The sequence below is a fragment of the Trachypithecus francoisi genome, unplaced genomic scaffold, assembly GCF_009764315.1.
Source record: "Trachypithecus francoisi isolate TF-2019V2 unplaced genomic scaffold, Tfra_2.0 Lachesis_group4, whole genome shotgun sequence".
In the NCBI taxonomy this organism is placed as follows: Eukaryota; Metazoa; Chordata; class Mammalia; order Primates; family Cercopithecidae; genus Trachypithecus; species Trachypithecus francoisi.
Window position 1 is genome coordinate 97,682,051 of NW_022681469.1, and position 13,584 is coordinate 97,695,634.

The 13,584-nt window shown below is 41.3% G+C and overlaps 1 protein-coding gene across 1 annotated transcript; it reads left to right on the forward strand.

Annotated features, from left to right (window-relative positions):
- Positions 1-1,117: 1,117 nt before the first annotated feature.
- Positions 1,118-10,127, forward strand: LOC117072529. Its single transcript, XM_033192829.1, has 3 exons — positions 1,118-1,374; positions 8,100-8,233; positions 8,743-10,127. Exons 1-3 carry the CDS (start codon positions 1,275-1,277, stop codon positions 9,040-9,042), a joined length of 534 nt encoding a protein of 177 aa, XP_033048720.1. The 5' UTR covers positions 1,118-1,274; the 3' UTR covers positions 9,043-10,127.
- The last annotated feature ends 3,457 nt before the right edge of the window (positions 10,128-13,584 follow it).

Below are 13,584 nucleotides of genomic sequence, written 5' to 3' on the forward strand. Positions count from 1 at the left end.
ACCTCTTCAAGACTCCACATAGTATCTCTTATTTTGCAAATAAGAAGACTAAGGACTCATAATAAATTGTTCAAGTGTACACCCAAATTGGCACTAGAATGTGGGTGCCCTGGTTTCCATCCTTTAAGCCAATGACCTGTATCTCCTAACTTCAAGGTTATAAGACACTTACCTTATGCTATAAAGAAAGAATATGTGCTCCTAATTTAAATTTTATTTCTCTGCTTTCCATGTAGCCAAAGTCCACAGAATGAAGGCACCCTGCCATGCACATATCAAATGCTCAGTAAGCAATTTTTTATCATCATTAAAAGCAATTTATTACTCACATATCTGCTACCAAGAAAGACAGTAATCATCTAGAGAGAGACATAAAAACAACGAGATGGAGATTCTTGATTTTGTTATTTGGTGAAATACATAGAAAATGATCATTCCTTAGCAATGGATTATTAGAAGAAAAAAAAAGATGATTAGGGGCATGGATGATTCCTAAAGAGATCATTGATGATCCACAAAGATCAGAAAGCAGGTGAATTTAACGTTTATTATCCAAATCTATTTTTGACAGCTCTTTAAGGCTGAAGAAGTGTTAGCTAATAAAGTAACACTGGACTTGCTGATGTGGGAAGGTTTTAACGTCTGGTTCTCACTCAATGAAACATGAGTTTCAAACTCCATATATTCCATTTACCCAGACCTCCAAAGGAATGTCTTTTCTAAGGTCAATTCTAACACCTCCAGATGGACCAGAGCAGCATTTCCTAAAGTGTCCTCCAGGGAATTTGAGTGCTAAAAGATGTACCTCAGAAAACAAAAAAAAAACGTTCTGTGGTCAATTAAGTTGGGAAATTCCGCTAAACAAAATCGCCCACTTGAAGATGTACTTTACCCTTGAGTATTTTAACATCTCCCTTTTCTGTGAAAGTATCAGCCACTCCTCACCTTTGCCATGCTTCCATGTAGGAGGAGTGTACTTCCTGGCCCATCAGAAAACTTGGCCAAGGGACTTGCCTTAGCCAATGGAATGAGAGCAAATATTATGTACACCACATCTAAGCAGAAGCTTTAAATGTACTTGAATCATTTGCGTCAACCTCTTTGTTCCTACCCTCTGCCATGAGAAGAGTGTTCCAGAGAGGGGCTGCTCCTTCAGCCTACATCCAGGGATGGAAAGAAATGTGGAGCTCAGCAGAGCCAAAGCAAGCCAGAGCTGACCTACAGAACTGGAAGCCAGAAGTAATGTCAGGAGAAGCTTTCCCATCAGAAAGATAATGAAACACCTGCTATTCCTGAGGAGTCCACTAGAGGATGAGACTCATCCAACTATCCAACCTAGAGAAAAGTGGGGAAACTTTGGCAAAAGGACTGATGGTGAGTATTTAATATATATGATTGTAGAGCTAGGATTAAACTAAGGATGAGAACATAAATAAGTATGCAAATGTTACAGTTCTGACATAATAGGTGGATTGATGTTGTTGGGAGCCAGGGTTGGTTCTAAATGTAAAGAAAAGAATTAAAAAGGGAGTGGGGACGGCAAGGGAGGGCCTTATGTGATTAGATTGGACTTGGAAGTGTCAATATAAACTCATGACGTCATTAAAATTTTTTATTTTTTTGCATCCTAAAAACAATGACATTCCATTTAGCTGTGAGCACACCTGGAACCCCAGTCTTAGTTTATAAATACCATTGCTAACTGAAAGGAGCCAAGGATCTTTGGAGAAATGGTTGATTCCAGAGCTGGGGTGGGGAAGGTGAAGATGAGTCTGGAACATTTTGCCTTGCCAGGAAGTTAATAAGGTGCCCACAAAGATGATAGCAATATGTCAATAGAACACAGAAGCCAACCTGAAAGGGTTCTCACTGGCCAAATTTGGGGCAATTTAAGCATCAAAACAAAAGAATTAGGCCAGGCATGGTGGCTCACACCTGTAATCCCAGCACTTTGGTAGGGAGGCTAGCAGATCACCTGAGGTCAGGAGTTCAAGACCAGCCTGGCCAACATGGCAAAACCACGTCTCTGCTAAAAATACAAAAAGTAGCTGGGCATGGTGGCGCACACTTGTAATCCCAGCTACTAGGGAAACTAAGACACAAGAATCGCCTGAACCCGGGAGGCAGAGGTTGCAGTGAGCCAAGATTGCACCACGGTACTCCAGCCTGGGCAACAGAGCGAGACACTGGCTTAGAAAATAAATACATAAAAAACAAATGGATTAAAATTAATTTAATAAAATAATCTATGAGTGAATTATTTTAAAACAAAGAAAAGAAGAAAAAAAAATCCATCCTTAAAAATGGATGCAGACTAATAAAGCTGAAAGGAATGGATGCACTATGATCTAAGCCTCCCTCACACCTTTTCTCCAGGCCACCTTGTCCAGGTCACAGTCTGCACACTTGTATGCACTGGCCCTGGAGAGTGGAAACAAGTACGCTTATCAACCAGAAGTGTCTAAAAAAGAAAGACTTCTCAAGAGAAGTTTTTCCAGTTAGAGGAGCCAAAAATAAATAAATAAATATAGAAAGACATAAAAATAGAGCAATGGAGTAACAGAATAAGAAGTGGTGATAGGACCCAGTGACAGGAACATGGAGTCCCAGACCTGCTGACAACAGAGCAGGGAGCTCATAACAAAGAAACAGAAGACAGTTCTGCAATTCCACAGCCCTTGAAACCACAGAGCAAGAATAATAATTATGCAGCATGAGTTGCCATCACTTTCTGTCTTGAAGCATCACAGATATCAGCCATTGATATCGATCGTGGAGTTTTTCCCTACTGCTCTTGGATGCATCCTCAGGATCTTTCTCAACACGACAATCCACTGGCTTTTCATCCAGAGCAAAGGACGTCTTCTCCATATATATAAGAGTTTTATAAGGTTGAGGGTAGGAAGTGGCCTCTAGTGCTGGGTCTCAATTCAGCATCCTTGTTGGTGACAGACCTAAACTAGGGACCTTTACAATAAAAGAGTAGAGAATATTTTGGCATATGTGCTGCCAAAGCAAGCAAGAGTATAGAACATTTTAGAGTTTTCCACCCAAGTAACTATGCTAATTTTAACAATTACAGCAAACTGGTGCCTTAAAGGTTAATTCCTTCCCAGCTATAAAGAATTCTTTCTCTAAGCAGTCCATAAAACTTAAATTTAACTATGGAATGCCAGAACAAGCATGCCTAACTTTTACTAAATCTACCTGTGGCACTGGGAGTTTTTATGGTCATACTTAAACCAAATGTCAATCAAAAGCATTTACACCTCCATTTAAGAATTAGCAGTTTAGATTGTGAGGGCTCCAAGGGAAATAAAATTCTACCAGTTTTCCCATGATCCCTAAAGTCACAGGAGGCGGGAACTTTTAGCTAAGAACATGAGTATCTTAGAGAAGTAGAATGAGAATGATGCAGAAAAGTTTTAAAGTTTTTATAATAAGGGTAGGGTATAGCCCTGTTTCTCTCAAGCCCAGCTTTCTAGGCCTCAAAGCCCACACATATTTGCATAGCTTCTCTAGGACTATAGAATCTCCTACAAAACGTTTAATTTGGCAGAGTAATATGAAAATCATCCTTCAGCATACATTAATCTAGGGTAGGGATCTGCAAACTCTTTCTGTAAAGGGCCAGATAGTAGATTATTTTCAGCTTTGCAGGCCACACAGTCTGTCCAACAGCAACTCCACTGTTGTAGAAGGAAAGCAGCCATATACAATATATAAACAAGTGAACATGGCTGTGTTCCAATAAAACTTTATTTACAACAAGCAGGCATGGAGCTGGATTTGGGCCACCGCCACAGTTTACTGAACCCTGGTCAGTTTGCTGAGCATCAAGCACAGCTGAGTTGCAAACTGGTTTTCCAGATGCAGCTGCCAACTTCCACCCCACCCATGATATGAAACCTTTCCTTCTGGTGGTTCCTAACATGCCTTTGTTTTAAAATCCGAGGGGCTGTTCATGTACTCATGGGTACATCACTGCCTCCTCTTATTTACAAAGCATTGTGGGGACTACAGGGATTTAGCTTACCAGCAACCTTTCAGCACAAGCAGAGCCGGGAGGCTCCACTGAAAAGGCTCCTAATGTACAATTAAAATGTCATCACTGGAGATGCTTTTTTGCACCTTGCACTTAAGTTTGCTGGAAAAGTTCATATTTGCCTTTTCATTCCTCACCCTGCATTCTGAGGGCTTCAGGCCTTTAGCATGGGCCATATTTAAATTGTCAAGAGATGTCAACAAGTTGTGAGGGACAGCCTAACACTGGCAGCAATTACTACAGGGCAATAATCAATGGGAGTCTTTTGTTAACACTGCAGACTCACCATTGACTCAGGAAATAAGTGTCCCAGTGGTTTAGGTGAAAGCTGAAATGGACAAGCAGTTTCACCCTAGCTGCTCAAAAGCCACAGACATACGCTTGCCCCATTAATTATTCCTATCCCAAAGACGGCTGTTACCGTCCCATGTCTGCTGTCTGCTAAGGAGAGGCGGTGGCCAGAGACTCACAGACATTCTATTTATGGTGCCAGGAAATGCATCCTTCTTGCTTTCCGAGAAAGGGTGATTGCCTTATTCCACTGTGATTCCTTCTATAAATAGGTAATGGTCACATGTGGAAATGGAGGGTTTTCAAACTTTGCTCATGCTTTTTGATTTCAGAGATTATATTTATCTGGCACAATGACCTGATGAATTACTCCAATGTGGAACAAATGCCCTTTGTGACACGCAACGCACATATTGACTTGCTCTTCTGCCTTGCATTTTTAATTTTTCATTTTTCTTGCTTTAAAGTCACATGCCATGTACAAAAAAATCTAGAGCTGGAAGTTGAAGTAAAATCCACTTGGATAATTTTCTGACCCTAATTTCCATAAAAAATACATGTACCTAGAGTCATTTTTTCAAGGAAAATGGAGTAAAAGTCCCATTCCCACCTGATATCACCTTTTCTGGATTTGCCCGTACTATTCACCCAGTTAAATGCCACCTCCTCCAAGAAGCCTCCTCCCATGTACAAGGTAGATACAATCTCTCTTGACTCTGACCTTCCATAGGAATTTCCTGCACCTTTGCAATACCCACATTTTCAGACATGCCTTCATGCCTTGATGTGCACATGCCTCAGCCTCACCACTTCATCCCCACCCCTTGAGAGCGGGATCCAGGTCTCGTTCCTCTTCAGTCTCCACAGGGTCCAGGACAGTGCCTCAAATGATGTAAGGGCTCAATAAATGCATCATGAATAAACAAAGTAGTTCCTGCTTCTGTCTCTGAGACTCAGGGGACCATCAAAAGCAAAAATATTTGGCATTATAAGTCATGACATTATTGCATGGGCTTGCCCTGTAATTAAAATTAAAAGAATGCAAAAGGCCTTGGCTTCCTTGATAAAAAGAAAAATTCAGACAAAAATTCAATGTCAGACTTTTCTATGCAGTTTATGAACAGCAGTGGATCAAAGAAAGTCTTGATGAGCTGAAATCCCAGGAGAAACAATGTTACCGCAGATAGGAAAACAGAACACCATTTGCACAATGATCTTCAATTATCATCTTGCTTGGACACAATAGGTTCCTAAGGTCAGAGCAGGGGTGGCTCTAAAGTCAGCTAGAAGATGGCCAAACAATGGTTCCTCTGGTCTCCTCCGCAGCTCCAGCAGAGGGCCCTCTGCACACTGGGTCATTTTCTCACCCCCTACAGCATCCTCTCAGAGGAGAATTCCCACTAAATTCCGTAGGATGGAAAGCCGGCGTGCTGCCTTGGGATGAGAACAGATAATGATGGATGAGGCCAGTCTCCAGTGAGACTTTCATTGAGGAAGTTTGCTTCTGAGCACTGACACTTTCTCCCCCGGATCGCTGAGTAGCACTATTCCAGGGGGGCCCCCAAGAGATGGAAAGAACATCCTGCTGGAGGAATGTTTCCCATTTAGAAATTGGCTTTGTGCAGAGGTAATTATTTCCTAAGGTAAATTTTAAATATAACAAAGGACAGCCATTTCCATACATGAAATTACACCATTTAACTTTATAGCCATCTCTTTCCTCAAGCAGTTAAGTTAATTTTTAGATGAAGGGCTTGACTGTCTATTTTTACTACATGTAATTCAGTGTTCTGTAACTTGCACAGCTATCGCTCTTCATTGCTATGTGAAAAATCATGGCGATCATCAGGCATGTAGTTTCAGCCATTCATATCTACAGGGTCTGAGGATTTATGGCAGGAGGAAGATACTTCCTTCCCAACCGCGTATGTAGTAAATCGATTCCAGGGGCCACTGGACTGCAGGAAGTCTTTGTGATGTTTTCTGCGGTGCATGGGTTTGGCATAACCTGAATTGAGAGTTATTATTTCTGAATTGGTACGTGTATTAAAAGTTGACCCTTCTCTGGATCAGTTTACAAATCTGTAAAATGGAAATAGCAATGTTTACTTACGTCACACGAATAGCTGCAGCTTTCAGTTGAAATTTTTCTTTTATTATTATAAACTGAGACTGAGTGGTAACAGGGTGTTGCTATTATAACAGTAGCCAAAACGCCAAAAGGAGGCAAAACATGGGAAAGCAGGCTTTTTGCATGTACAGATGAGATGGCTATACCCTATAGGCTTTATTCAGAGAAAAAAATGTGGAGAGAGTGAGAAAAGACTTTTTTTCAACTAATAGAAGGTAGAAGAAAAACAGCAGTGACATAAAACTTGGCAAGGTCTTCCCGCTTCCTGGGGACTATAGGAATTTCCCCAGATTGGTCAACCTCACAAATCACACGTCTTCATCTTCCACTTCTGACAAAGTGAGTTTGACTCTGTAAAAGATTTATTTTCCAGTGGTTCTAGCTATCAAAGACAGAGGTTCCTAACCTGTTTGGTTCAAAGTTTCCTCTGCAAATCTGGTAAAAATCTGTGGCTCCCAGATCCAATTAAAATTCACAAAGGTATATCTTATTAACACAACAAGTGTAATAATAACATCTAATACTGAGAGAGCATTTTGGGCCACAGGTTGTGTTAAGTGCTTTAAGTGCATTTTCTTATTTAGTCCTCACCCCAACCCAGTGTGGCAGATATTGTTTCCCCCATCTTATAGATGACTGAAAAAGCTTGGAGAGGGTAAGTAACTTAGCCTTCCACGCAAAAACTTACTTACAATCATAGAGGTTCTCAGACCTTGTCGAGGCCCATCCACGGGCCATCAAACACGCACCCCAGGTTAGGAACCCTGCCCTCTGCAAACAGAATATGTGCACAGAAGAGCTTGTCAAAATGTCCTAAATTCAGAGCTCATCCCCAAACATCAAAAAACAATATGCATATGTATGTATACACATGCATATATGTGTGTATATGTATGTATGTGTGAATTACTATGTCTATGAATGAACCATTTTTATTTCTGAGGCAGCTCTCTAAAGCTGCTTAAGACTGCTGAACTATTTCATCTCTACTCAGCTCTGCTACCTGATAAGATACTGACATCACATGTTTACACCACACCCCCACTCATCAAACAGCAACTGCGTTCTCTAGCACTGATCCTGGGGAGGTGTCATATAATGTGCTACCAACCAACAGACAGATTCACAGCTCCTCAGCCGACATTGGTAATGAATAACATATTACCCTGGGCCTTGAAGCCCCTTTCAAATCCATTACTGATGACCCTCCCTGTCACTGGGCTGATCTGGAGCTGGTGTTTAATCATAGTCTTGCAGTGACATCAGAGATCTGGCACCGAACTCTGCACAAGGGCCTGGGGGAGAGGTAATTAATGTTGAGTGCCACTGAGGAATTCCCGAGAGCAGGCACCGTGAGTCTCATCGGCCTTTGAGCAACCAGCATCCAGGTGAGGTGGTACAATCCGGCCGGCAGGCTGCACTGGAGAGGTTCCGGGGCTGGCCTTGAGCCATCGGGTCCACACGGGCTTGCTGAAGAGATCATCAGCATTTAATCAATCTTCCAAAGGGAAGTTTAACCTGAAAAAGTCAGCCTTCCCTTCAGGCTTCCGGGGCATGTGCTCAATGGCAAAGCAGTTTTAGAAAGAGGGTGCTGATTCTCAGGATGTGTTCCTCCCTCTTCCTTCCCAACAGTCAACGCTGAAGTCCAGATGGCAATGCAAGAACCCCCTCTGATTGCAAGAAATTGTCAGAAGAAGTTATCCAGTCCTCTGATTGTGGGAATCTGTACCAAGCTGGCTACAGCTCTACAAAGGCGAGATTTCCAGGTAACGCAGAGTTGAGTTTTGTGTCATCCATATGGCCTGATTTCCCAATTTAGTGACCTGACACGTGGCCAAGAGAAAAAAGTGATGGGAAAAAACTCAACTAGAAAATATCAGAGAGAAATAGCATCACACAGTTTCTTTAAATTACAGTGAATGAGAGAGTTAACGATAATGAGCCATTTCATCCCATAAGAAAAATAAAATAAAATATCTATAGAAAGCCAAAATACTTTTTCCAAACACCATTCTGGAGTTATTTACCACCAACAAACCTTCCAAACAAATCAGTTGTTGATTTGTTTGTTTGTTACACAACCAGACACATATGGCTGATCAAAGTAATCAGATGCTGGTGGGGTGAAGATACAACTCAAAACTAAATTGAACTGAAGAGCAAAACATACTGCAAAAAAGTTCAGGCCTCAGGCACACCTTCCAAGTTGTGTTATTCTTTGCTATTCATACCACTTTCCTTATTGATGTAAAACAATTTTTGTTTTCTTTTCCAGAAAGAATGCTGCCAATCGCCAGAGGCAGACATGTTTATCAAGCTGTGTATCTTGAAGTCTGACATAAAATCTGTGGCCTTTGGTACAGCTGAAAAACACTCTGTCAACACCATGGAGAGTGCAAGCCCGTGGTGCTGGCCTCAACCCAAGGAGTGCAGGGGAACAGACAAAAATTTGACTCAAGGCCAAAAATTACAAGATGAGGGAAAGTCAGACTTGAGGCGAACAAGCCTTTTCCATCGAGTCTGTTTAATATCTCGTGTAAGCATCCAAACCACAAATCGGTCAGTGCTTAGGTGAAAAGACAAGTTTTTCTCCCTTTTGGAAAGCTATTTTGCTTAAGCTCCTATGAATACATCAATTATATTAGCCCTGAGAGTGTCTGTCAGTGCAATGTTAGAAGGTCCACTATTTTTCAGACTGCCCACGTCAGACACAAAATACCCTTCAAACTCCCTGCCCTGAATTGCTTGGGCCAAAGAGAGCTTGAGAGAAAAAAGCATAAACGCCACAGCATTGACAGTGAGAAGAGCCACTGGTTTTAAGTAAACTTGTAGTCATATTTATCAGCTTAATAAAATCCGCCCAGCACTCGTGGGCCATCAAATTCTTCAAGTCAGGAAAAATGACTCTTCTGTGACAGAAAGTATAAGGCCAAACAGCAGGTTGTCAGCAAGACCGCCTCCCCTGCAGGCCAGCTGGGCTCGGAGCTTTGGGAAGGCAAGTTTGCAAGAGCCTAGTCCTGTTGCAGAAATACTCTGTCCTCAGTTTTTCCTTCAGGGCCAGGTCCCTGGATTCCTGGATAAGACATTTACAATATGTGGGCACCACACTGAATCAGGACTGTGTGCAGAGAAGCAAACCAGGTCTTTCCATATAGATAGGGAAAAATAATCATAACAGTTCATTGTTGTGCAGCTTCCAATGGACTCCAGTGTTACCTGGTAATCATCAGTCAGCTGCCATCACCCTCAATCTTAAAGGTGTCATTTTTGTACTTCAGGTATTCTTTCTAGAGTCCCTCCACCCCTTCTTCTCCCTGTCTTATCTGTCCCCGATCTCTGCCACCCTCAGTTGCTTACATTGGCCAACCAGCCTGAAATGGGAGAGGTTGAATCCTTCATGCTATGTGCATAGCCAACATTCCACAAGATTTATGTCACTAACGCCTGTGAAAATGACAAATGGTGGGAAAGAGGGCCAAAAAGGGAAGCAAAAATAAATCCAACTATGATTTAACGAAGGGTGGCCCAGTACCTGTACCTAGTGGGTGCTGTGATATCTTGGGGGACATGAATTTAACAAGAGAAATAAACTGCCATATGAGGATCTTTAAAATGCTCTCGTTTTCCATGCAAAATCTCTCTAGAAAAGTTGCTCTTTACCATTAAGTCATAATCCAATTGTGTCAACATGGTAATCAAACATCTGGATTGATTGGGTGGGGGAAAAGGGAGATGATTTTCTAAGATATTTTCTCTAAAAAATAAGCTTAAGAGTAGAAGGGGTCCTGGTTGCCCGGAGTTGTCTACAGTCATGGAAGGAAGGCTGCCAGTATGAGAGATGAGGATGGTCACTCGGTAGGATGACTTTTCCATAAAATAACCTTTATTGTTCTTGTCACATTTAGTGAGCTTACTGCAACTACCACCCTACCAAAAGTCACTGACTTCAGTAAACCATGGCTCAGCCATATGATGAATCATCCAGGTGCTCAAAATTATTCTTATGAAGAGCTTTTAACAACAAATACAGATGCTAGTGATATAATACTGTGAACAAAAGCAAGATATGCAAGGGCATTTGCAGTATAATGACAACCATGAAACCAATCCACATATGAGAACAGCAATACTCCAAAATTTCAAAAGGTGATTATCTATAGATGGTGGGATTCTAGATGATTTTTGTTATATTCTATGCCTTGTATTAAGTGTTCTATAATAAGTAGGGATTCATTTTTATAATTAAAAATATATTTTTTAATGGAATAAAATCTCTAAAAGGCATCACCTACTTCTTTCAAAGGCCATATATTCCTTATTCACGGTTTGAAGCTTCAGAGCTAAAATGGCACTGTTCAAAATATATATCTGCTTTAGAACCTATTGTCTTCAATCTTTCCTATGATACTTAAAATTCCATAGACCTTCACGGAAATGTGGGAGGAAATCTGTTAGTGACTTTGTACACGCACGGACGATCTGGAACTGGTACTCTCCAGTGAAGCAGCCACTGGCCGCTGTGGCTACCAAGCACTCGAAATGCGACTGGTCCATTTCGAGTTGAGCTCTGAGAATGAAATGCACACCAACTATTGAATACATGGGAATGGGGGAAAAAAAATACCATGTAAAATATCTCAATAATAACTTTCTATAGATTACATGTTGAAGTGACATTTTTGAGATATTACATTAAATGAAAAATACTATTAAAATAATTTCACCTATTTCTTTTTTTTATGTGTAATGTAATGCAATATGTAAAATGAGCTATGTAGCTCACATTAGAGCTCTTTTGGACTGAAATGCTCCAGAAAAAAATTCTTCAGAAGTGTGCTTCAATTATCCACCTATCATCTTTCAGAAACATGCAGGATCTGAATATACACAGATTGTTCACCCAAGCCAGATCTATGGCCCCCAATAAAATGTATTCTCCTGCCCCTCTTCCAAGTTGTATTACACTTTTAGTGGTCAGACAATTTCAGTTATTTCCAAGCACAGAGGAATTGAGTCCAGTTCGATGAACAGCACTTACAGGCTGCACCTAACAGCCATCTTGCCTTTCTTCAGACTGACACGGCCCACAGAGCTCAGAATTCTCTAACTCCCTAACATCTGCCTCTGTTCCCATGGATTCACTCACACATCTGTGTAACACTTCATTCAAAGGACACAGTCCCCATTTGAGACAGCCTCAAATATTCACAGCTCCCCAAAGGCTGTGCCAAAGAAACTCCTCCATGTAGTTGTAGGCCATCTCTCAAAGTGCTCTTGGTGTGAGGGGACTGAAAATTATTGCTCTTCAAAAGGGCAGGGGAAAATGAAAGGAAGGATTATGTCTGCCTGAACTGCCAAACCAGACTCTGAGAAGCAGATTCTCCAGAGAGTGACTCAGGCCCACATGATGTTTGTTGGGGATGATGTTTTCACCGGGAGGTGAACTGTGCGTTTATTTGGCTATCTGGCCAGAGGCTACTCAACTTATGTGGCCAGCCCACCCCACAGCAAACGTGTACAAGGCTTCTTGTTTCTCCCTGCTCAGAGCTGCATTCTCTCTCAACGGCAGTTGTTAGAATAAATAAAACCCGTATAATCAACATGAGAGGGAGAGGACATATTTTTATAATGTACGGGGGAAGGAGGGTGGTTTTTAAAATACCAGGGACACCACGAACGCCACAGTTATTATGTCAAGGCTCATGAGGTCAAAGTGAGTTAATAATTCCTGATTATTCTCTTAAAGATGACTAACACACAGCCCAATGCTAACAGTTTTCATATATTAATAATCTTCCATAGAGTTCTCCAATTTATTCAACCTCAACAGATTCCATTTCTTCATAAAAATAAAATACTTTTCATCCCAGAGGAATAACTTTAAGTTTTTCTTCAGGGATGAGAATCCAAAATCCTGACTCTGCCTGCCATACTCCTGAGCTGTCTCCATATATCTCTCTGAAATTTTTTGGCTTACAGATTAAAGCATTAGAGGAAATGAAACTATAAACATAAAAGAACAATAAAGATCATGATTTGTTTAATGTTTACATTCTTATTATTAAGACAGAATTTAGGAAGCAAAACTGCACTTTACCACTTTAAAATATACCCCCAAAATCACTACACTAAAGGGCATTCTAACGGGTGACATTGTAAGAATATTTAATTGACATGATTTGGGAGGAAGGCTGCCAGTACACAAGGAAGAATCGAATTTGAAAGAGAATTTGGTTAATTTTAAAATGTTATCCAAGTAATTACAGTAAATACCTCCTTGTGGCGCAGCAAAGAAGTAAAAATATCAAGCTCTCCCGCAAATTTTCCAATATATATACATACTGTTAAAACATACACATGTGCACACAAACACGTACAGTGAAACCAGATTTCGGAGTTTATCACTTGCCAAGGTTCACCCCAGAGCAAATATTTACTGCGGAGTTACAAAGTTTTCCTGAAGGAGAACCAAAATGGAAGCGTTTACATACGCTGCAAGTACTTTGTGTGCTCAGGGGCCACAAGAAAGATATAGTTTAATAAAAACATTTATGGATTTTGAAAGCAAACACAATCCAAGAGCCTTGCACATGTGGGAAAAGATGATATTTCAGCCTAACACGTTCTCTCTTGAAGATCTTTTGGCTGTTTGTAGTGAACAAACTCCAGTTTCCTCTGGGGCCCCGCTAATCCATATTGTAAACCATTCTCAGGAAACAAATGAAAGAATAATCCGACACTGCCCTCGGAGACAGCGGCGGGGATGCGGCTCTGCTCTACATACAGACAGAACCTTCCCAGGATGGGTGAAGGTGGCTGCTGCATGAAGAACTGGGGTTCTCTAACCTGAATCTTGGCCACCTCCTCTTCCTAGCAGGAGAATCTCTCTCTTAACTGATTTCCTCTGCATTCTCTCACCTCCCGGGCTACCTCCCACTTCACCATCGCAAAACGAACCCGATATTTGCGAAACTTAGGAAAAGACACACCAGCGTGCGACCCACTGTTTCCATGCCTTTTGCCCCACGGCCTGAGAATCCACTGTGTGTATGGCCTCAGAACCAAAGTTTTGCACTTCAAGTGAGCTTTGTGCACGTTCGCCCCGTTTTGTTTTGCC